Source organism: Aspergillus karnatakaensis, assembly GCF_047715665.1.
Source record: "Aspergillus karnatakaensis strain CBS 102800 unplaced genomic scaffold BJY04scaffold_85, whole genome shotgun sequence".
NCBI lineage: Eukaryota > Fungi > Ascomycota > Eurotiomycetes > Eurotiales > Aspergillaceae > Aspergillus > Aspergillus karnatakaensis.
Genome location: NW_027395797.1, coordinates 49806 through 72794, shown reverse-complemented (window position 1 = coordinate 72794; position 22989 = coordinate 49806). Strand labels below are relative to the sequence as shown.

Genomic DNA, 22989 nt, shown 5'->3' with positions numbered 1-22989 from the left:
CTTGCCGGTTAGGAAGCACTTCATTTACTTGAGCCAAGCTATTGTTTCAATTCACTGAGCTTCTCCAAGCCCGAGCAGAGATAGATACCCGACGTATTGCCAGCTTGCAGCCCAATTCTCTTGAAGCTCGATGGTGTAGCTTGAGAGGGTGCCCGCCTAGCTCCTCCGTAATAAATGGAATGATACTATTTTGTCAGGGATAAAATCCATGGCCAGGGGCCACTGCGCATTCCAGGGGGCAGACAGAATAATCAGACAATTCATTTGATCTTATGTCGGCCCCGTAGCTTCTCCGCAGTTCGTTAGGGGAAGTCTAGAACACAATCGGGGACTTGAAGTCCCTGCGCAATGCAAGAAATCGGCTTAATGCAACGCCGCGATCGAGCGCTTGGGCTTTTAGGGCGTAGATTCGAATCTCCGAGAGAAAATGATGCTGTATGCTTGATGCCTTATTGGTGCCTACAGAAACAGGCACTAACACTTCCTAATGTGGTAAGTGGCCGGCCGACCCAAAAGTTTCCGCCATCAAAAGAATTTCGCATCGTCAACAGTCTTCTTCCTTTAACCACAAGAGCTTTCAAAATGCCCTCCACATATAACAGAGAGAAGGCGTGGGATACGGATGACATTGACAAGTGGAAGGTACAAATTTCTCCAGGATTCCCCTTTGCTCTGGCTCACACTGACCTCGACTTTTGCTCTAGATCGACCCGTTCAAAGCAGAAGACAACGCTGCCGGTAGTTTCGCTGAAGAGTCCTCATTCGCTACGCTGTTCCCCAAGTATCGCGAAGTCTATCTGAAGGAAGCATGGCCGGTCATCACAAGAGCGCTAGAGAAGCACGGTATCGCCTGCACTCTGGATTTGGTCGAGGGTAGCATGACGGTGAAGACAACCCGGAAAACTTTCGACCCTGCGGCGATTCTCAAAGCTCGTGATTTGATAAAATTATTGTCGCGAAGTGTCCCCGTTCAACAGGTGAGTGTGCTGGGCTCTGTGGCTTCCTCTCAACTTCCGGGCTAACATAATCTTTCTTTAGGCTCTGAAAATTCTGGAAGACGGCGTCGCCTGCGACATCATCAAAATCCGTAATCAAGTCCGCAATAAAGAACGCTTCGTCAAGCGCCGTCAACGTATTCTCGGTCCCCAGGGCTCTACTCTCAAGGCCATCGAATTGTTAACGAGCACCTACATCCTCGTGCAAGGAAACACTGTCGCCGCGATGGGTCCCTACAAAGGTTTAAAGGAGGTTCGAAGGATTGTCGACGATTGCATGGCCAACATTCACCCTATCTATCACATCAAGGAGCTCATGATCAAGCGAGAACTTGCCAAGGACCCCACCCTAGCCGCCGAGTCATGGGACCGATTCCTCCCCAACTTCAAGAAGCGCACACTTTCCAAGCGCCGCATGCCATTCAAGGTCACCGACAAGACCAAGAAGGTCTACACTCCTTTCCCTCCAGCGCAGGAGAAGAGCAAGGTGGATCTGCAGATCGAGTCTGGAGAGTACTTCTTGTCGAAGGAGGCCAAGGATCGCGCCCAGAAGGAAGAGGTCATGGAGAAGCAGCGCCTAAAGCGCGAAGAGAAGATGAAGGAGAGGGAAAAGGCATTCGTCGCTCCCGAGGACCTGGAAGAGGCGGAACGCGCCAAGAAGGAGAAGAAAGAGAAGAAGAAGAAGCGCAAGAGGGAGGCAGAGGCAGAGGGCGAGGTCTCCGAAAAGAAGGAAAAGAAGAAGAAGAAGAAGAGCAAATCCAAGGCAGACTCGGATGAAGAGTAAATCAGCGCGAGTGCTTGATTGTGATTCGTCTATCTGTCTCTTTCTTTTTGTTCTTGTTCTTGTTCTTACTTCTGAGACCCCTTTTGTTGTATCGTTCCAAAAAGGCGCTGAGGCATGGCATGGCTGGAGTTCTTTTTTTCTGTCAAGAATATCACTTGCTATACGCAGTTATACCTACGATCCGTATAAATTCATGATGATCTAAAAACTGCATTGTAACACTGCTTCAACAGAGCCATCTATCGTCAATATAACCCTGTAGATCTGGATCTAACTTTGTGTCAGAGACTCAAGCCAAATTCCACCCCAGAGAAGCATAGCTAGTAACTATGACATCCAATAATCATACTTAAGATCCTCGATATATATCTACAGCAAGCCCATCTTAAAACCAGCCATCCCTTCGCTTTCGGTATAGATGACTCTCTGCCAAACCTGTAAGCTTACGCTCGTATCCCTCACCTTCCCTTGCCCCTCTGTCTTCATAAGGCATTAAATAGAGGGGAACTCATATATGTATATATATATATATCTGTGCGGGCTGATGCCCGTAACCTGGTCTAAAACCATCAACGGAGATTTTATTGTCTATCTTGTGTCCGGTCTACGGTTCATATCTACGTACGCTGAGTATCTCTAATGTAAATGCCTCGACACTACTACACAAATGAGCCTGTAGGTAGGTGTAGCATGCAAAACTTCACCTACCTACCCAACCACTCACTCCCCAACACCGAACTTTCACCTTCCTCTAAAACTAGAGAAACCTCACTCTCTCCACCCTTCAACCTGTTTCTCTCAATGACCAACTTCACTTCCCCGCCACCAGCACCCCTCCTCGCCTCAACCCTCACCTCAACAAGAACCCCATCCCTCCACTCAACATCAACAATCCACCCACCCCGCGCACACAGCCCCTTCGCAAGACCACCCATCTCCCAAGCCTTTGGCAAAGCCGGTAAAAGAACCAACACGCCAGCCTGACTCTGCAACACCATCTCCGCAACACCAGCCGCGAGACCGAAGTTCCCATCAATTTGAAACGGCGGATGATCGCAGAACAGATTCGGGAGGATGGAGTGACTGATCATCTGCGAGAGCATGTTATACGCAGCCTCCGGCTCTTGGAGTCTTGCGTAGAGACAGAGGAGCCATGCTGCGCTCCACCCTGTGTGTCCGCCGCCGGAGGCGAGGCGGCGTTGTAACGTGACCTTAATGGCGTCTTTAAGCTGGGGGGATTTGATGCTTGTGCCCGGGAAGAGACCGAAAGCGTGAGAAATGTGTCTGTGTCCTGGCTCTGGTTCGTCGTAGTCGACAAGCCATTCTTGCAGTTGGCCGTGTTTACCGACTTGAGGCGGTGGGAGGCGGGAGAGGAGAGATTGATATTTTTGAGATATCTCTGGTGAATGGTTTAGGAGGGTGCTGGACTCTGCGCATGCGCTGAAGAGCTCGTGTAGAATTTGCGAGTCCCAGGTTGAGCCGATTGAGAAGGCGGCTGTTTCTTTGTTGTCTGTGTCGGGGATGTAGTAGGAGTTCTCGCAGGAGACGCTTGGTGAGACGACGAGGTGGCCATTGTGTTCTGTAAGCGATTCTTCGAAGAAAGTCGCTGCGTCTCGAAGAATGGGGTAAGCCCATTTTAGAAACTCGAGGTCCTTAGTGAAAAGATAGTGCTCCCAGAGGTGGAGGGAGAGCCACGCACCCCCGAGCCGCCAATATGAGGCTGGCACCCAGCGATCTTGTGGCGACGAATCAGCCCAGATGTCAGTGTTGTGGTGGGCTACAAAGCCGTTGCAGCCGTAGATATCTTGTGCGGTCTTCTTTCCAGTCACGGAGAGGCGCTCGATGAGGTTGAAGAGGACTTGGTGACATTCGGGCAAGTTGAAGACCTCAGCAGGCCAATAGTTCATTTGGAGGTTGATGTTGATGGTGTACTTTGACCCCCACACGGGTTGAAAGTCCGGATTCCAGATTCCTTGGAGGTTTGCGGGGAGGCCAGAGAGCGAGGATGAGATAAGGAGGTAACGAGCGTAGTTGACGAGGAGAACTATGAGTCCGTTGTCTGGTTCTCCAGACTTGAATCGAGCGAGGCGTTCGGGGACCGGGAGAGAGCAGGGCTCCGAATCGGCAAGGGCGAATGATACCCTTGAGTAGTACTCACTGAATCCGGTAATGTGCCTATCACGAAGACCATCCCAGGACTGTTGCAAGGCTTGCTCAAGGCGCGATCGAACTGCTAGACCGGCATCTTGATTCCGAAATGTAGTCTCCCCTGCAATGACGATGACCGCACTGTCTGCATTGACGACCTCGATTTCCTCTCCTTCAAGGATCCGTCCTTGACCTTCAAGTATAACAAACAATCCCATCGCAGCAGTCAAAGCACCTTCACCTCCGAGTTTGGCTTTGAGAAGAAGCCCATCGCCAATGCTTTCGAGTGTATCATAAAGCCCATGAAGCTCCCTATGAGGGTCGTCATGGGAGCCACGGTGAATCTTGATCTTGAAGTTCAACGACTCTTCGCGGTCCGCAGAGACTCGAACGCAGATTACCTCGTCGACGACACTGGAAAAGTACTCCCTCTTGAAGGACACATCGTTGAACGTATAATTCGTCCCGGCAACCCCAGTGGAAATGTCCAGCTCTCTCGTATAATCTGTGACCTGCCCTCCCCCAAGCTTTCTTGTAAAATCTGGAATGCCCGCAAATTCCAAGCTACTATCAACATTGTTTCCCCCGTGTCCGAAGTCCAAGAATACATCGCCAAGTGGCTCATAGTGCCGCATCCCCCTGGGCATAGAGGTCAATGTCCGGGCGGCAAGCTCCTCCGCAGCCTTGACTTGATTCTCAGCCAGTAGCCGCTGAACTTCCTTCAATCCTTCCTTTGCAGCTGGATTCGTCCGATTTTGTGGCCCGCCGTACCACACCGAGTCTTCGTTGATCCATAGTCGGTCGATGTCCGTGGTGCCTTTGATCATGGCTCCTAGGCGGCCGTTGCCGATAGGAAGGGCTTGCGACCATGTCGATGCTGGCTCGGTATAGTGGAGAGTGTGTTGAGAGGGATAGTCCATGACGACGGAGTTGTGCTGGTATACGGCTGATCACGGGGTCTGCCTAATTGGGAGACAGGAATGTGAGACAACTTAAGAGGTTCGTCTGAGACGAGCAGGGGTAGCTCTTGACCTCGAACTCAGATATTCGATTGATGGAAGATCAGACGATGCTAATACAAACAGCTTAACCGGAATACGCCTAAATTTACCTTGACCTTCTTTCATGAATCATGAACCTGACACTTCTCCAGACTTCAGTCGGGTATTTCCCCAACCGCGATGACCTAGCACAGATCTCGCGGGATATTCGACCAATCATAAGACTGTTTTGAAGAGAATAATGAGCCGATGGAATTACCCCATTGGCTATAAATACCCTACGAGCCAAGAGAATCCTGTGGATTTACCCCAATTTCGCCAAGATGCCTCGCGTTTGCGGAGAGGAAACGAAGATGGCATCCAGCCAGCTGCCTCCAGGCCTTGGCTGAGAAGCGGAGTCTTGGGGGCGGTATTATAAGGAGGAGAGACAAGTACATGATGACAGGGATACTCCAACCGGTTCCAACCGATCTTGAACTGCACTGCATACGTTCTTATTCTTCAGTGCCACAGTCAAGATGGACTCGTTCTCAACAGCAGAGTACCATCGACTCGTGAAGGAAGCCGCGCCATGGTATCGAAATCCAGGAACTCTGAGGCTCTACCTCTTGCTTCTCTCTGGTGAGACATGTCCACCACTTCATTTGTATGAAGACAACTAACATAAGGTTTAGCAATGGTAACCTCCAGCGCCTGGGGTTTCGATCTCAGCATGACAAACAGCCTACAAAGCGTCGATCAATTCATGGATAGATTCGGCAATCCAAGCGGCGCAGAACTCGGCTTCTACGGCGCGTCGGCCTCTGTCGGTGGAATGGTCGCTACAATCCTTGCAGGACCCTTGGTGGATAGACTTGGCCGTCGTGCACCACTCTTCGGAGGTGCTGCAGTAGTCATCGGAATGGCGATCATGCAGACCTTCTCACCCACATTCCAAGTCTTTACTGCCGGAAAGCTTGTCCTAGGCTTCGGTGCAAACCTGCAACAGGTCGCTGGCCCTATGTTGGTGATGGAACTCGCACACCCAAAATCCAGAGAAGCAATCTCGTCACTTTACAACACGAGCATCTATATTGGTCTGATTAGCGGCGCGTGGATTACATTCGGGACGTTCCGAATGGACTCAGCCTGGTCTTGGAAGATCCCCTGCCTGTTGCAGATTGCGCTCCCGACATACCAGCTCCTGAGTATTTGGTTCTGCCCAGAGTCACCCCGGTGGCTCGTCTCACGAGGCAGACTCGAAGAAGCACGCGCAATACTAATTAAGTACCACGGCAACGGACAAGAAACAGACCTCGTCCGCTACGAGCTTCAAGAAATAGTCGCCGGAATCGAAAGCGATAAGACACAAATCAAGCCTAACAAGGAAGGCATCCGCACAATTCTCGGGTCACGAGGAAACCTCCACCGTCTCTGGATCGCCATGGTCACAGCCGTAGGCTCCCAATGCGCCGGATCCAGTCTAATCTCCGCATACCTGCCCCAGATCCTCGACCAAGTCGGCTTCGGAACCTCAAAGGACAAAACTCTGATCAACGGACTTGTGAACATCGTCTCTTGGATTGCAGGAGTTACAGCCGCTCTATTCATCCCGCATATCCGTCGAAGAATGGTCTTCCTCTGGTCCACGACGGGAATGCTGATCACTTTCATTATCTGGACCATCTTGTCGGCGCGATACATCGAGACATCGGATAAAGGGATGGGCATTGGCGTTGTTGCCATGATCTTCATATACAACATCATCTATTGTACCTGCTGGCTTCCGCTGGTCATCACCTACCCGTTGGAGACGGTGACGACGAAGCAGCGCGGCTTGTTTTTCTCCTGGACGGTGTTTTGTATCAACGGGTCGAATTTCGCTGTACGTTTTCTCTTTCCTTTTTCTGGTTACCTACCCTGTCCCGGACTTTACTGACTGCCTCTCGACTAGGTTGCGTACATCAACCCCATCGGCCTCGAAAACATCTCCTGGCGCTACTACATCATCCAAACAATCTTCATCCTGATTGTCCTGATTGCCGTATACTTTACCTTCGTTGAGACAACTGGATTGACACTAGAAGAAGTCGCCGTGGTCTTCGACGGCGAGCCTGAAGTGCGGAAGCTGGAGAAGGAGATTGAGAAGGAGAAAGAGGATGTTGCAGGGGTGCAGGTTGAGGATGTCAAAGAGAAGGTTTAGTAGTGATGCGCTGAGCTTTTTGTTGGTTTCTCATTGATCTAGTAGATTCCCACAAACGTCAAGATAGTTGGGAGTCGGGTGGGTTATGAAGGGGGTTTGGGTTGTTATATATAATGGGCGGTATTTTTGTCTTCAGATGAATATGTACTGTTAGATGCAATACATGTGTATCTTTCATTATCTCAATCATAGGTATCCTAAGGGTATGGCGCTGTAAGGGCCGCAGGTGAGACTTAGGGCTGTGTCCAGGCAGGTAGGTGGTCGGTCGTACCTTCCAATTTCATCAATCAAAACGAAGGTGGACTTCATATAGACACCCAGTAGGGTACTGTCTACGGCAAAAGAACAGAAAGTATAAAAGTCTATAAGTCTAAAATTCTTGTCTATCCAACCCAATGCATAATATACAACGTGATATATAAAAACAAATCAACTCCAGAAGAACAACCAACCGAAGATATGCAAGTAGATCTAGCTTTCTTGTCTCACCCCCCTGATATCTCTCATTCATAAGCAAGCATCAATCATACACCAAACACCCTTCCAATTCACCACCCAAGTCAAAAAGAGATCGAGAGACAATAATCTACTCCCGAATCTCATGAACCGGCTCCTCAACCTTCGCCCCCTCACCATGCTCCGCCTGCCCAAGACCCTCCTGCTTAGAGGTATCATTGGGAGAAGGGTGCAGGTCACGGACGATGTTCTCGGGAGGAACCCACGAGGCGCTCTTCCAGGGAACAACATGCAGCACGTACATGGTGTCGACCTCCTCGAGACTACGGCCCTGGGTCTCATTGACGAAGAAAAAGACGACGAGCACGGCGATGACGCAGCACGAGGCGAAGACGTACCCGTAGGCGAAGTCGATGGAGCCGGAGATGAAGGGCGTGAAGAAAGAGATCAGGAAGTTCCAGGTCCAGTTTGCGGCGGTCGCGATGCCGATGGAGATGGCGCGGTAGCGGGATGGGTACATTTCTGAGCAGATGGCCCAGACGATGGGGCCCCTATAGAAAAGAAGAGTGGGTTAGTGGATGCGTTTTGGTAAGATAGGATAGGATAGGAGGGAGTGAGTGCTCACCAGGTAGTGGCGAAGCCGACGATGAAGAAGCAGGTGAAAACGATCATGGCGCTTCCGGCCTTGGGGGTGGACTGGGGATCGTCAAGGTTAAGAGCGAAGTGGCCGACGGAGGCCCAAATGAAGAAGCAGACGGCGCACCAGGCTCCACCGGCCATGAGGGCGTTGCGGCGACCGAACTTCTCAACGATGTACAGACCGGGGAGAGTCATGCCGAAGTTGACGGCGCCGAGGATGATCTGGGTGACGTAGCTGTTGTTGAGACCGGTGGAGGTGAAGAGGGAGTTTCCGTAGTAGAAGATGAAGTTGGCTCCAGTCAGCTGCTGCAGGGACTGCAGGGCGATACCGAGGAGGGTACGGTAGAACATGCGAGGGCCAGTGAAGACCTCGTGCCAGGCGGCGGTTCCGGCGGCCTTCTCCTCATCGAGCTTGTCCTTCATGTCGCGCATTTCCTGGACGATGACGCGGTGGTTGGAGGGGACACCGTAGAGCTTGGACATGACTTCACGGGCTTCGTCGACGCGGCCCTTGCGGTAGGCGAAACGGGGGGACTCGGGGAGGAAGAGGGTTCCGATACCGAGGATCAAGGGCCAGGCGAATCCGATACCCATGGTGATGCGCCATGAGGCGGTGCCATCGATGGACTCGGTGCCGAAGTTGATGATGTAGGAGATGAAGATACCGAAGGCAACGAACAGCTGGAAGGCGGAAACCATGGCACCACGGACCTGGCGAGGAGCAGCCTCGGATTGGTACATGGGGACGACGCTGGAGAGAGCGCCGACACCGAGACCGGCAACCCAACGGCCCATAGCAACCTGAACCCAGTTGGAGTCGGTAGCGATTTGTACAATGATTCCAACGATGTGAATGAGGGCCCAGAAAGAGATGGAGAGCTTGCGGCCAACACGATCGGCGATAGGGGCGGCGACGATGGCTCCGATCATAGTACCGATACAGAGCTAATGCATGTATTAGACGGGGTTGTGGGGCGTATCTGGGGATAGAGAACCTACCAGACCGACAATCAAACCGTTGCGGACATTGCTAAAAACGTACTCGCCGTTGTCTTGACGCTCAGCGAAACGGACCTTGAAGTCGTTCATGGTAGTGAAACCAGCAATTTGACCTGCAATGGTTAGGAAAGAAAGCAACCAACAGGCAATACACAACTAACCAGTCGAGTAACCGAAGATGAAACCACCCATGGAAACAACAACACCGAGAATGAATGATCGCCATGTCAGGTACTTGACAGGGCTGTCATCGACGATGCCATTGTCCTTCTCCGCAGTAGAGTCAGAGCGCGAAGGCGTGGTAGCCTCGGAATGCTCAGCCTGCTCAGCACGAGGCTTGAAGAGGCTCTTGAGATTGGCCACACCCATGATGCCGATATGTTCACAACGTGCCGTGAACGAAGTTGAGAGGGGGTGTGAAGATGGGAAAGAAGGAGGAGACGCAAGGGAGGAGAGCCAGCCACGACAGTGCGGGAGAGCGGAGTGTTTATATTTCTCGGGGAAATAGGGACAAGAGATTTAGCGAGACATTTAATTGCCGCCAATACCTGGGATGAGGGAAGAATGAACGTCGACGGCAAGACTCGGAGTCGGCTGCCATGCGACCTTTCCTAAGATTGGGGAACCCACGGGAGAACCGAACGGGGGCCCGGATCTAACGGGCCCCAAAAGGGGAAGCGAGTGCGGACTCGAGTAAGGGATTCATACTGTTCGCCGGGTTCGGTAGGTGAACAGAAGATTCCCTGAGAGATTCGGTGGGGAGATGGTGGAGTAGGGCTCGGAGAATGAGGAGGCGATGACGATGACCAGAATGTGGCAGACGGAGGCGGATGAGTCCAGACGACCACGACGAAAACCACCGTCTATCAGCTGATTCTGTCTCCTGACCCAGTCGGTCTTTGCCTGTCGTCGTGCCTGATGGCCGGCTTCTCGCTCTACCTGACTCTCCCAGAGCGTTGAGCCCGTTGAGGGCACGAAAGCCGAGAGTACCCCGGTACGCTGGCTGTGATTCGACGGCTAATCTACGGCAAACCGAAACCATTGAACCGCCGTTGGCATTGATGAGAGTAACAAGATCCACTCGTGTGTCGTCGGCAGGTGCGAGAATCTATTTTCTCCTGGCGCATCGCGATGAGTTTCTAAAAGTGGACACTCGTCCAAGAATGCGGCAGATCCGCATTCGGGTGGATCTTCAGAAGAGTTTTCTCCTGGCGATCGCAAACATAGCGAAACTCAAATGGTGAATGGGAGCAAAAATTGGTGTATAGGAAGCATATAAGGGCATCAACATTTCCATGTTTCAAAAACTGAAATCGGCCAGCTGAAGGACAAGTTGCTGCGTGAGCATTCGACGAAGCCGGCATTGATGGTTGCGCAGTGGTCCCGAGCCGACTTCTTCGGCAGGCCGAGAACTCGGGATCAGCGCTCAACCGGCTTCGGTGTGCCGATTCGGTCAGAAATTTTCTGCGAAACACTCAATTCTTCACCAAAAGTCTCACCGACTAGTGGGCCCCGTTCCACTTGGCGTAAGTCTTGGGCTTCTTGGTTTTTGTATCCACTATCACGGACTTCGTGAAGTTTTCTTGCCATGTCAGCCAAGGTTCTACACAGCTCGTTGAGTATATCCTACAATATCAGAACTCGGATGGTGATATACTCAAGTAGTTATAGATAGCAAATCTCGGTGGTTAAAGAGCTCATCAACCTCAGTATCTAAACATCAGACGTTGAACCTGAGTTCCAATTACCTCAACCAAGCTTTAGCCAGAACGTCCTGGCTGCAAAGCTGCATGAGCCATGAGGTCCACCAATCTAGGTCCTTTTAGGTTCCGGTGAAAATCTCTCTGCCAGCTCTCGTTCCATGGAAACCACTCGGGCAAGGCGTCCGATGATCCCTACCTCGATCGTAAATCGGGAGATTGTTGATAAAAATTCACCTACGTAGGTCAAGACTCCCAAGCAGCGCCAAGGTGATTTTGTAAATAAGAAGAAGGTATTATATCATTGCTCTGCTTGTATATCTAGGCAACATTGATTGTGTCGTCGTAGAACTTGGCTTCAAGTTAAGGCAGCTTTCAGTGGCATGTTTGGGGTGGTTGTTGCCGTGAAGGCAAGAGTGGTGCAATGCGTAGTCTAGCCTCTGCTGTAGCCTGTAGATTTTTCTCTAGCTCTTGTTGGTGAACACTGCGAGGCTCGAGCCCACTTCAGAGCGTTGCGAGATTTTCTGGTTGACTTGCCTTTTCGGAATCATGTACAGTGAGGCCTTGCGCCAGGGGCTGGACACATGGCAATGACATGCTACTCCTTGGTTGTACATTCATTTCATTGGTCCGCTGGGTATGTATTAGAGCTGCGAAGTGCGACATATCCGTGGATTGTTTTGATTTGCTGCACCATACGTGAGGTATTAAATCCAGGAACAGAATGATTGAATTAAAACAATAGTAGTTTCAAACCTCTTCTATATAGCGGCTGGATTAAAAATATGATACTTGCTCTGCAAGAAGTCGCGGCCTGGCCTCACATTGCAACAAACATGAATTCTGACGTAAGAACGTCTCATACTCCGACATACATCCTTCACATCTTCCAATTTCTCGTACAAACACTCGGCATGAAGTCATACGATAGACAAGCAATCTCTAAGAGCTTTTCTTCGCGCTCTCGCGCTCGGCCTTGCGCAGGGCCCGCTTGCGGATAGATTCGTGCATACCCTTGTTTTGGTTCGTGATGAGCTTGCTCATAGGGCTGGCCACGCTTGTGGCAAGGTATGCCACCAATCCATGGCTCCAGTAAGGGGAGGAGCTGTAAGCATAACTCGGGGTACCGCCATTGTTACCGATCTTGGAGAGAGTAGCCTTCACAAAAGCACGGGGGTTAGGGATCAAAGCGCTAGTTCGGCGGATTTTGGACATGGCGGAGGTGATGAGGTAGGCCTGCACCAATTCAACTGTGATTCCATATGGCTCGAGCTCAGAACCGAGGGCAGTCGACCACTGCTGCAGGAAGGCCTTGCTGCCGGAGTAGGTAGCAAGAAGTGGGGTCGGAAGGAGACCGCCGAAAGAGCCCATGGTCAAGATCAAACCCCGCTTGCGCTGAATCATTCCAGGGACAACCAGCTGTGTAACCCGCAAAGTGCCCGTGCAGTTGATTGTGATGATGTCGGCCATCTCTTCCTCGGGGGTCAAGGCGAACGGAACCGGGATGCTGTGACTCTTTCCAACGTTGTTGACCAGGACAGAGACGTCTAGGTCCCCCACCAGGGCCTTCAACTTCTCGTAGTCCTCGTCATTGTTGCGAGCAAAGTCCATGGCCAGCACCTTGGTCTGCACGGAGGGGTTCTTGGAGGTGATCTCATCACTGAGAGCGGTCAACTTGGAGGCGGTACGCGAAACGAGGACGAGGTTGTATCCAGCACGAGCGATCTGGAGAGCGAATTCCTTGCCTAGGCCATCCGAAGCACCTGTAACAATCGCCCAGCTACCCTTAGGGCCGAAGGAGCGGAGCTGAGCGGGGAATTGTCAGTACATTTTCAGGAGCATATGCTTTAGATTTTTTCTTCTCAACATACCGACTTTCCAGGAAGAATGAATAGACTGGCGAGGACCCTGACGAAAGTCCAAACTCTGGAGAAAACAAACCAACCGCCCGCCGCAAGAAGTGCCGAAGCGGCCACACTCTGCCAGCCAGGAGCAAAGTTATACTCCCACTCCGAGGCTTTTGACGAGATATCCTTCAAGCAATCCATGGCAACTGATTCTGCGATCACCGAGTGAGATGGAGGTTGCAATGTTCGACAAAATCCCAGGCCCCCCGGAAATGCAGCTGAGCCAAAATATTGGTTGCCTCGGATGTTATCACTGATCACGGGAGCACGCGCTAACCTTGTTGGGACGCGGGCAACGCGAGCTGGAGATAGCCTATAGACCTCATTGCGAGATAGAGAACCGTCCGATATTTATGTCTTTCAGACCCCCTGGACGCCTTACATTTCAATTTCCTCTAGGTTTTTGCCCTGACGAGAGCTCCCCACGTGTCTCCAGGTCAGAAATACAGCCAGCCCCCAGAAAACGCAATACTGAATAAATTGATTAGTGAACAAGAAAAGGAGAGCATCTCAGCTTGAATCCACTTCTCTTTCCTTCAGCCGTCCAATTCTTCTCGACAGCATTCGTCAGAACAACATAATCAACAGTAATGGATCAAGCTCTATCGTATCTCCCTCCGTTCGAGGGTCTCCTGCCCAAGTGGCTTGCCCTGGTACGCGACGACAAATTCTAAAGCTGTCTCGAAGTCTGCTAACAACACCCAGGTGTCAGTTATCTCCGCCGCGAACAGCGTCCAAGCCTATTTCTCCGAAGCCTACACTGCACAGCTCTACAATGGTCGCCTGGCTGACGGCCGTCCGCACTCGAACGCCCACTCCTCCCGATTGTTTGGCACCTGGACCTTCGTCTCCGCCGTCGTTCGATTCTCCGCAGCGTACAACATTACAACTCCGGTGGCATATGATCTTGCGGCGTGGACATTTGGAATTGCGCTGGTACACTTTGTTGGGGAGTGGTTGGGATTTGGAAGCGCTCAGCCCAAGGGCCGATTCGTGAGCCCGTTGATTGTTGCGTCGGCCAGTCTCACATGGATGTTGACGCAGCGGAGTGCGTATCTTGGACTGTAAATGGAGTCGAATAATGTACGATAGACAGATGGATCAGGGCAATTTAATATAATAAGCGCTAGGACTATGTGGACTTATGCCGAGAACACAACGAGCAGTACACTAAGAACTAAGAACTCCGTACTACTTTACTCCAACCTGAAGCTTCAGATAAAATTCAAAGGGCATCCGCCTCCTCAATTCCAAGCAACTCTTCTCCAACCAGCCGGGCAAGCCGACCAAATTGATGAAAAGGGAGTTCGCGTCGATCGAGGGTAGTGTAAGCCCGATGACACTGTGTAGCCGGCCATGCGCAAGCACAGAGGACCAGCCACGAAGACCAAAAATAAGAATAATCAATGTTGTGTTCCTTAGAACACTTTCAGAGATTAAACTGAAAAGAACAGATACTACACTTGATCTAAGCCAAAAGGCAAAGAGAGCTGGAAAAGAAAAGAAGAAAACGGGGTAAAGTTGCGAGGGGGGAAGAGCCTTTTATAATGCTGCCGGGTGCCGCTAGTCGCTAGTGCCGTTTACACGAGGAGCTTTCCCGGATACGGAGTCTTTACTGCCTGAGGACTGAGGTGTCGTAACTACTGGATCCGGTAGAATAGCCAATACCCGCCATGGCGGCCTCAGCCTGGGCCCAAGAGTGCTTGTTAAACGGGGCATTTGGTGTTATCAAGTTTGTCGACCATGATGCTATTCAATGCTGGAATTATCTCAGCTTTAAAGACTCACCACCGGAACGCCTGCCTTGAGATATTCTGCAATACTGCCTTCCATCGACAACAGATTTCAGTGCCTAGGGATTGATCGTCGCATAGCATCCCGCAAGAATTCCTCCGTTGGGCAAGCCACATGACAACATGGGCTTGACTTGACGCTTTGGCTTTGTATTCAATACTAATCATCGACGGTGCCCCCACGCTGGTGGCCACCCCACACGGAGCATGGCTTTCAGACTTTTGGGGTAGTTATTCGGTCGAGAATCCTGCAATTTTGCTGCTTCTCGCTGACAAAAGAGGGACTTAGACTTTGAGAACTCTTGGTAGAGCTCTCTCGATCGAATCATTCTCTCGAGAATACGACTCCATTTGTCCACTGGTCGGTAGCCGGGTTGTTGTTGACCGAATCTTCTGTCTCCAACTCCTCAATCCTCATCACTCGAGTGACGAGTCTCCACTCCCCCAGCTTGCTTGTTCCCCAGCTTTTGGACTCCAGCTTCTACCCTCGGCCATACCCCGAGGGGTCAATCAGCCGTTACACGCATCTTCCTCGGACATTATCCGCTGATCCTTGACCGTCGGCTGCGAGATGGGTACATATGAAGAAGTCTCCGGCCTGTTCTTGTCCTGTCCCGCTGGGGTGTCATTCTCTCCACCCATTATTGCCTCTATCCACTCTTCAAGATGGTTTCTTGGTACGCTCTAGGAATCGCGCTCTTTGCCGCGATAGGCACCTTTCTCTTCGTAAGATAACTGGAACCTCCATACGAGTTGTACCATTTTAACAAGATACCAGGGCTTTGACACCGGGATCGCCACTACAAGTATGTCGTCTTTGCGTAATTCGCCAAAGATCCTTCGCTGACACTCTACACAGCTATCGCTCATGAAAGCTGGATAGATTACATGAACCACCCTTCAAAGGGGCTGACAGGCGCTGTATGTTGGCCGGCTCGATCTATGGGCTTGAGCTAATCGATAAAGGTTGTCGCCGTTTATATTGCTGGTGAAGCTGTCGGAGCGCTCATCCAGACCGCCATCGCAGATAGATTGGGCCGTCTTCGCTTTATGGAGCTGATGTGTATCATTGTCACCATCGGGACGACTATTCAAACGGCATCAGTCAACATCGGGATGTTCCTTGCTGGCCGCGCTTTGGCTGGTGTCGCTGTTGGGTGAGTTTCTTTTTCAGCCTACAATATGCGGTACTGACCAAAGGCTCCTTAGTGGTATGGTCGGAACCGTCCCTATCTACCTTAGCGAGATATCCGACCCGCGGTATCGCGGCCTCATTGGCGGTATTTCAGGTTGTGGTATTGCTTTTGGGACGATGATGTCAAACTGGGTTGGATATGCCTGCAGTTGGGCTCCGTATGGGGCTGTACAATGGCGTCTTCCCCTCGCGATCCAGATACCCTGGGGAGTCATCATGTTCTGTGGCTTGATCTCATTTATGCCCAACTCGCCGCGTCACCTAGTTCGAACTGGAAAGGTCGAGGAGGCACGCAACCAGTTCAGTCGAATCCGCCGTGACCTCAACTCCCACGATCTCCGGCAAGAGTTTGCGCAGATGCTCGCCCAGATTGAATATGAGAAGGAACGAGAAATCACCTCCTACAAGGAGATCTTTCGACTTTACCGACACCGTGCCTTGGTGTGAGTAGCAGCATGCTTCAGTGTTCCCTTGCGCTCATCTAATCGGTTATAGATCTATTGCTGTGCAAACCATGACCAGTCTTACTGGTGTGAATGTGATCCAGGTATGCCATCATTGGACTGCTATCAATGCTCTACTGACCAGTCATTAGTACTACCAAAGTAAGCCATCTATGATACCATGCTAAGAGCAACTATTAACACGCGCTTAAGCGATTCTATATAAATCGCTCGGTATTGAACAACACACTATCCTTGCCCTTGCAGCAGTCTACGGCACCGTTGCTTTCGTTACCAACGCCCTTACCACCAAATTTCTAACAGATCAATGGGGTCGCCGAAAGTAAGCAGTCTCCTCTTATACACCAGCCCTCTATCATGCTAACAGAACCTAGGATGATCCTGACCGGACTGGCAGGGATTATCGTCGTCGAGATCTACGCGGCCGTCATGCAGCGCCAGTTCCAGAACACGGATAACCGAATTGGCAAGGGCTTTGCGATCCTCGGAATCTACCTCTTCGTTGTGATTTACTGTAAGCCCCCTCGATCAACACAAATGGTCACCCACTACAGACAGACAGCTAACAACCTCCAGACGGCATGCTAAACAGCACAACCTGGCTCTACGGCGCTGAGGTCCTCCCCATCAACCTGCGAAGCAAGATCATGGGACTCGCAGGGGCATCCCACTTTATCGTCAACGTGGGCAGTAAGTCACTGAATTTCCACGCCGACCAGAGTCGAGCCACCACAGATCCGATCTGAATCCCGAACTAACGCAATATCATCAAATATAGTCACCGAAGCCGGCCCCAGCGCCTTCGCCAACATCGAAGAAAACTACTACTACGTCTTTGTCGGGTGTACCTTGTTTTTCCTCGTTGTGGCATACTTCTATTTCCCGTAAGTCACTCCTCGCATCACTCTGCTTTACTCTATTACGTCTCATGAGATAAGTTAGCAGAAACTGATAGCACTCCTCTTCGGCAGTGAAACAAAGAGAAAGACCCTCGAAGAAATCGCCGCCTCATTCGGCGATAGAGTCATCGATGCGGATGATGTTGATCCTGATGCGAAACCCGGATCGCGGGTTGTTCATGAGGAGTAGAGCTGAGCTATGTTCTCTTGACAGGGGAATGACGTCCGCACTGGTATACGGAGCTTTATATACTCGTTGTTTATGGTCGATGGCAGCTGAAGCTATGTATCGGGAGAGTATTTAGGGAAGAGCAGGGTCTATTGAGTGAGGAGTGTCATGTTTGCATCCGCCAAGGATGAGGAAGGCAACATTCTCATTTAGTTCGGATACTATAACAAGCAAATCAAATTCTTCGCTTAAGGTTATGTACGACTGCTGTTCTGCACGAAATACATTAAAGAACTTTAAGACTCTGACGGTAACTAATATTAGGCGCATCGCGAGATGCAAATTTGCTGATAAGTGAGAGTGTGACAGGAAATCTCACAAGAGTCTTGAGGTCGATCCGAAGTAGGGTGATACCACTTCGTTCAGAACGGCCCTCTAGGTCCGCTGGGGAAGAGTCTTGGAACACTCCAGTTTTATTTTCCCCTTCCTCTTTTGGATGCGCCTCGATGGCTCCCTATAGCCGCCCGCGTTTCCTCTTCTACCCTGCTTCCTTTCCTTGACATTTGCATCCGAGAGCGGGCTGGAGGGGTTTTGTCATTGGCTTTGATCCTAGGAATGACCTAAGGGTGGTCAGATCCTGACGGGAGCTAGGTGGTGTTTCAACGAGATCCTTCGAGAGAATCCGCCTCAGTCGCAAGCCCAAGGGCGACGGAGAAGGGAAATCTGGCTGGGCTTGGCTCTGTGCGATGCGAAGCAACTACCTCGAGCCTGTGGATTGGCCGAACGGCTTGACTGAGGAAGTCACCAAGTATGAGCGATAAGCCATACGGGTAGTCCATGCTGTTGATTCCTCCCTAGAGGTTCAATGAGGCCTGTTGCTATGCTGTAGTGTTTACTCGACTCGGGATTGTGCTGCGTTCTTACAACGTTCCTACAACGTGAAATGCTGACCGATCCGTGTTCAGCCGATGAATGGTGCAGACGCAGGAGATAGGAGGGCAAGACAGTTCCATCCATCCCATGTCACAGAAGAGGGTGACAGCCAGCTCTGCGGGTGAAGGCGAGCGAACAGCGGTTCGGCAATGTACTCCATACCGGAGTGCGCGAAGGTTCCAGTCGGTGTTGTTGGTGTGAGCAAGCCGCCGCTGGAAATCGGGATCTGTTGGTGCTGGGGCGATCTTTGAACTTGAACGGAATTTGAGCAAGCGATGTCACTAAAGAGATTGAGAGTTAGATCATGGTACAAGTAAAGGAATGTGCAAAGGACTAACATGATTTGACGCAAGACAGGCACGGCCTTGCTGCAGAAGTTACTGCGGTTGGAAAGCGACGCAAAGGCATCGATAGACTTCCAGAGAAGCTCCTTCATCTCAGCGGCCTCGTATTGAGTCTCCGGGTACATCAGCATAACGCAGAGAATTACAGCTGAATGGAACGCGTTGAAGCTACCCTGGTTGCTGTTATACCACTTGTACGCAGCGAATTGTGGTGACTCGTAAAGGGTCTGATGGATGGCCAAAGAGGTTTTCGCAGATGCAATACATTTTGCTCTTGCTGCACAGGTTTCGGTCGTGATGTCGCCTTGCAGATACCGTAAGAGCGCCGGGCGGAGCAACAGCAGGAAGAGCTGATGGATGTAGCTGTAGAGAATGTTTAGGTTGGCAAGGTGGTGAACTGGAAGAGGACCGGAGCCTGGTTCTAGCTGATAGCGCTTCTCGCAGAGTTCATGCACCGACAAAATCTCAGCTTCGAGCTGTGCGACGTTATACCTAGGTGGGAAGCTGAAAAGCGTTTCACATATTGCAGAGGAGATATTGTAAAGCCGGTACTTGAGCAGCAGGTATGTCATTTGGGTTGGGCGCAGAGCGGGCTCGGAGATTGCGCCGGTGAGGAGATCAACGTCGTTCACGTCTAGAGGGAGCCTCACTCCCATGGAGGATATACTTGGATTCAGATTCCCGTATGTTGAGTTTTGAAGAGTATACAGCATCGCAAGACCCGCCCAGGCGCGCCGCCGCTCCTCCCTTTCTATCGGCCCAAGGGCAAATTGTTCAGGATCGACATGGCAGCCCATAGACGTTGCAGTGTGGTGGGTAAAACCCAAAAGGGTCCACGTGGGCAGTCCACGATGGAGACGTGCATAGTTGATCAGAATAAGGGACTGCAACGAGTTGATGGAATGACGGGACAGAACACCGTCCGCTGATAGACACCGCAGTGCAGCTGACCGGTACCGGGAAGAAAGCACTTTGATGTTGCGGCTGACAGTTTTCTCCCGGCCCAAATCAGCAAGCAAGGGATCGTCGTCGTGGAGAGCCGTAACAGCAATCCCGAGAATGATGAACAACAGTGAAATCCATGCTGTTGTCACACTGTTTGGATCGTGACAGAATTGCTGGTATTCCGCTTCGAATGTGAGATCATGTAGGATGTGGAATAGCTATTATGGATTAGCTTCAGCAACAACAATAGTAGGCAGGCTCGAAGCGTACAGGAGAGAAAACCTGGAAGTAGACATCTTTGAGTGCGTCGCAGTACCGACTTGGTGGAAGGATGGCAAGTAGTTCCTCCCTTGAAGCCGCATTCCCCGCTAAAGAAATGCGCAAGTCATCGTCATCTTCAGGAACCTCAGAGCTGATATCGGGGACAGCATCCCTTGTAGCGCTTGTAGCGCTCACCGAGGTCCATTGCGGCGCCAATGGCAGATAGCGGACATAACCCGACGCAAATGTCTGTAAGGTACCCACGCTTCTCAACACAGAGCTTCTGGAGTACTCCGCAGACCCTAGGCCCAGTGCACTATCTGTCTCCGAGAAGCTTCCTGCCAAGGACGGTGACGCTAATGGTGAACGAAGGTCCGTCGAATGTGAGCCAACTTGTTTCTGTAGCATCTCTTCCAAGTTTCTTATCCGTGCAAGCAGTTCGCTCTGTACAGTAGCATCTACATTCATTGTGCTCTCGGATGAAAGCCTTGGTTGACCCAGGTAAATGCAGTCTTCAGCGCCTAGTCCTCGTCGAACGCAGGTTTGGCATGGGCGTCCATCGCGAGAGCAACGAATCTTTCTCGTCCGGCAAGCCTGGCAGCTAATGGGAAGTCTCTTGCCAGTCGGGCGAGAGTTTGGCGTCATGGCGATAAATTGATATCCGGTTGAGGGCTTGATTTATTCGTGCAGGCTTCCTAGCAGGCTGTGTGTGGTTGCAGGCGGAGGGAAACAATAGAGATGACGATTCACGATAGTCCGCTATGCCAGCGGGTTCCTTACCGGAAAGATGGAAAGGATATAAACGGTTGATGGCAAGTCTGAATGCTGATTGTTGTGAGAATAATGCCCTGTGTCGGTTGAGGAGGAGGCTGTCTTTTAAGTTTTATCAACGGAGGCGAGATTGCTGCAAAAGGAACTGTTGCTACCTGGCCATCACCCCAAACAATTAGTCAAACAATTGCTGGGGTAGACAGACGGGTAGTGATTGTCTGAGCCATAGAAATTAGATTAATTTCCACTTCAGTCGAACTGCATCTCGCAGTTTACAAACCTCAGGTTGTCGCCCTCCAGTTTCGCACGAGTTAGTGGGCGAATAGAACCATGATCTACATGTCTTGCTTGCATTAGAGCCTTTAGAGGTTCTTAAAGCGAGTGCATCATGAGCCAATGAGTCCAGCGGGCCTAGACGTCCACGTTGTCTGCCGCCTTCCACGCGAGAAAGGGGAATCCCGATCCACAGTCCACGATGGACTATTTAGTGGTGGCTGTGGCGTGCAGCCAATGCGGAGCGAGGTTCCGGGTCTCTGGGTCTCAGATCAGAAGTGCCTAGCGGGGATAGACTTTGAGGCTACATCGCGTGTGCAGGGGGCCAATGACAATGGTGGTCGATCCCATATATGGAGCGGATGCAAGGGGCCCAAACGCAGGCGATCGCTCCCTGTATATGCCAGAAGAGGACATTCGGGAGTGAACTTTGAATCAGCGGCAGGGTGTTGACAACTGCATCTGAATCATTGGGAGCCGGAATGGTGCAGAAATGCTGTGTCACAAAATCTGCGGAAGCATGTTGAGGTTCAATAACGGTGAGGTGGGAGCGGCCACTCGTGCCGATTAGAGTTCAAAAATCCGAGACTCGCGATTCCAGGTCCAGAGTATTGACACTGCATAATTTGGAAGCAATCCAGTATGTACAAAGTACTCAGCTGCCAGCAGTATCATAGAACAACAGAAGGGGTCAACTGTGGGCCGCAGTGCAAATCAGCGTGCTCCACTGACAGTCGGTTTTCAATTTGACATGATGACAGCCTTGACAGGTCGTTATCGTTGAGGAGACAATTGACGGAGCCGAGGAGAGTGTCCTCATGGGCAATTGTGGGGCAGGCGCCGCGAGCCACCGGAATGAGAGTTTGGATCACGTCGGATTGGGGAAAAGACGGAATCACCTAGAAAATTTCAGGACAAACTCTTTTAGGAAGGCAGCGAGGTTGTCTGGACCATTTCTGTTGATAAAATCCTGAGTCACATGCTGTCTGTCAGTGTTAGGGCGACAAAGTCCCGTCGGCCGGCCGAGTCAAGGAGGCGAACAAGAGTTCTGGAAGAATGATCGAAGGTAGCCGAGGAAGATCGCCGACTTTGGGAAGATCAGATTGGATCCTTGGATGCATCGTGCCTGAAACTCCGCTTGTCCGACGCATGCAAGCCAAATCATCAGCTGCTAGCCTGCTAGTGCATCGGCAATGCAGCAGAACGTACCTCTGCAGGGTCCCCATATTTTCTATATCTTATTGATTGGTAGACCGCAGGCCGGCTATAGGATTTAGAGTTGGATCAACAAGGCGGGATTTTGATGAAGAGGTCATATCGAGGATTCAGTTAAGCATCACTTTGAGAAGGCAGCCAGAGCTTTGAGGACTATGAAGAGAAAATCCCTATGCAAGATCCAAGAACCCCGAGGTCGGCGAGCAATGGCCGATCTTCAGAGCCGCTATGCTTGTAGTATGGCAAATAAATCCTCACTAATGCTGCCTCCCAGAAAACTGAGGCAGTAAGCGGCTGGAGTTGCGGATACGAAGCTTTGCCAGTGTTCGTTGGTGGTCAACAGTACCCACGGTTACGAGCAGGCAAAGCGCCTTCTACCATGGAACAGCCCGTGTTGACCCGCTGGGACTCTCCTGTATACTGTAACAGTGTAAATAAACAATAACAAAATGGTGGAGAAGTGTTTACTCCCAGTGAGGCCCAATGTTGCCCGAGGAGGGTCTTCTGATGATGAAAGGGCGTCGGGCACTCCATCAGCCTCGAGTCTTTGTTCTCCCCGTTTTCATCGTCTTCAGGTGGGACGAGGGGTGCTTAGTGATGTAAGACCGGCTGTTAAATATAAGAGGGGAGCTTGTCTTTGAAGAAATCTTCTCGAACCTGGAGATCAAAGAAATCTCGAGTGTGTTACAGGATCTAAGTTGAGCTGAGCTGCCATCACGAGGCCTTTACGTGCGTTCCCATTCCTTTCTTTCTGTCTCTCCGTCTCTCTCTCTCTCTCTCTCCAGCTTCATCTCTGCTTCATTCCCGCTACTTCATCTCCTCATTGCATCTGGCATTATCTCTGTCTTATCAGTGCTTGATCTGTGCATGCTGCATCCTTGATCTGCCACTATATTTCCTCTCTTATAGCCAGTGC

General features: G+C 51.1%; 8 protein-coding genes across 8 annotated transcripts; 4 read left to right on the top strand and 4 right to left on the bottom strand.

Annotated features, from left to right (window-relative positions):
* The first annotated feature begins 461 nt into the window (after nt 1–461).
* BJY04DRAFT_202398 (KRR1 small subunit processome component) lies at nt 462–1965 on the top strand. The gene is made up of 3 exons (XM_073713195.1): nt 462–642; nt 705–977; nt 1039–1965. Exons 1-3 carry the CDS (start codon nt 583–585, stop codon nt 1777–1779), a joined length of 1074 nt encoding a protein of 357 aa, XP_073565112.1. The 5' UTR covers nt 462–582; the 3' UTR covers nt 1780–1965.
* Nucleotides 1966–2483: 518 nt separating this feature from the next.
* Nucleotides 2484–4847, bottom strand: BJY04DRAFT_224169 (glycoside hydrolase family 95 protein; the record flags this gene model as incomplete). Its single annotated transcript, XM_073717881.1, has 1 exon — nt 2484–4847. The coding sequence occupies one exon, from the start codon at nt 4845–4847 to the stop codon at nt 2484–2486; it is 2364 nt and encodes a 787-aa protein (XP_073565111.1).
* Nucleotides 4848–5264: 417 nt separating this feature from the next.
* On the top strand, nt 5265–7248 carry BJY04DRAFT_232761 (general substrate transporter). The gene is made up of 3 exons (XM_073719799.1): nt 5265–5549; nt 5603–6792; nt 6862–7248. The coding sequence occupies exons 1-3, from the start codon at nt 5447–5449 to the stop codon at nt 7108–7110; spliced, it is 1542 nt and encodes a 513-aa protein (XP_073565110.1). The 5' UTR covers nt 5265–5446; the 3' UTR covers nt 7111–7248.
* A 52-nt stretch (nt 7249–7300) lies between these two features.
* BJY04DRAFT_232757 (sugar porter family MFS transporter) lies at nt 7301–9641 on the bottom strand. The gene is made up of 4 exons (XM_073719798.1): nt 9366–9641; nt 9205–9317; nt 8192–9150; nt 7301–8117 (listed from the first exon to the last, which is right to left on the bottom strand). The coding sequence occupies exons 1-4, from the start codon at nt 9571–9573 to the stop codon at nt 7697–7699; spliced, it is 1701 nt and encodes a 566-aa protein (XP_073565109.1). The 5' UTR covers nt 9574–9641; the 3' UTR covers nt 7301–7696.
* A 1976-nt stretch (nt 9642–11617) lies between these two features.
* On the bottom strand, nt 11618–13143 carry BJY04DRAFT_202389 (ketoreductase). Its single transcript, XM_073713194.1, has 2 exons — nt 12776–13143; nt 11618–12710 (listed from the first exon to the last, which is right to left on the bottom strand). The coding sequence occupies exons 1-2, from the start codon at nt 12950–12952 to the stop codon at nt 11847–11849; spliced, it is 1041 nt and encodes a 346-aa protein (XP_073565108.1). The 5' UTR covers nt 12953–13143; the 3' UTR covers nt 11618–11846.
* A 1-nt stretch (nt 13144) lies between these two features.
* On the top strand, nt 13145–14293 carry BJY04DRAFT_202386 (Erg28 family protein). The gene is made up of 2 exons (XM_073713193.1): nt 13145–13464; nt 13517–14293. Exons 1-2 carry the CDS (start codon nt 13402–13404, stop codon nt 13877–13879), a joined length of 426 nt encoding a protein of 141 aa, XP_073565107.1. The 5' UTR covers nt 13145–13401; the 3' UTR covers nt 13880–14293.
* A 977-nt stretch (nt 14294–15270) lies between these two features.
* Nucleotides 15271–17352, top strand: hxt8 (putative MFS monosaccharide transporter (Hxt8); the record flags this gene model as incomplete). Its single annotated transcript, XM_073717880.1, has 12 exons — nt 15271–15330; nt 15383–15410; nt 15464–15525; nt 15571–15761; nt 15814–16242; nt 16295–16346; nt 16395–16404; nt 16456–16585; nt 16638–16777; nt 16840–16953; nt 17042–17147; nt 17235–17352. 12 exons carry the CDS (start codon nt 15271–15273, stop codon nt 17350–17352), a joined length of 1440 nt encoding a protein of 479 aa, XP_073565106.1.
* Nucleotides 17353–17976: 624 nt separating this feature from the next.
* Nucleotides 17977–20720, bottom strand: BJY04DRAFT_166207 (Zn(II)2Cys6 transcription factor). Its single transcript, XM_073709132.1, has 3 exons — nt 19824–20720; nt 18603–19771; nt 17977–18545 (listed from the first exon to the last, which is right to left on the bottom strand). Exons 1-3 carry the CDS (start codon nt 20457–20459, stop codon nt 18293–18295), a joined length of 2058 nt encoding a protein of 685 aa, XP_073565105.1. The 5' UTR covers nt 20460–20720; the 3' UTR covers nt 17977–18292.
* Nucleotides 20721–22989: the final 2269 nt, after the last annotated feature.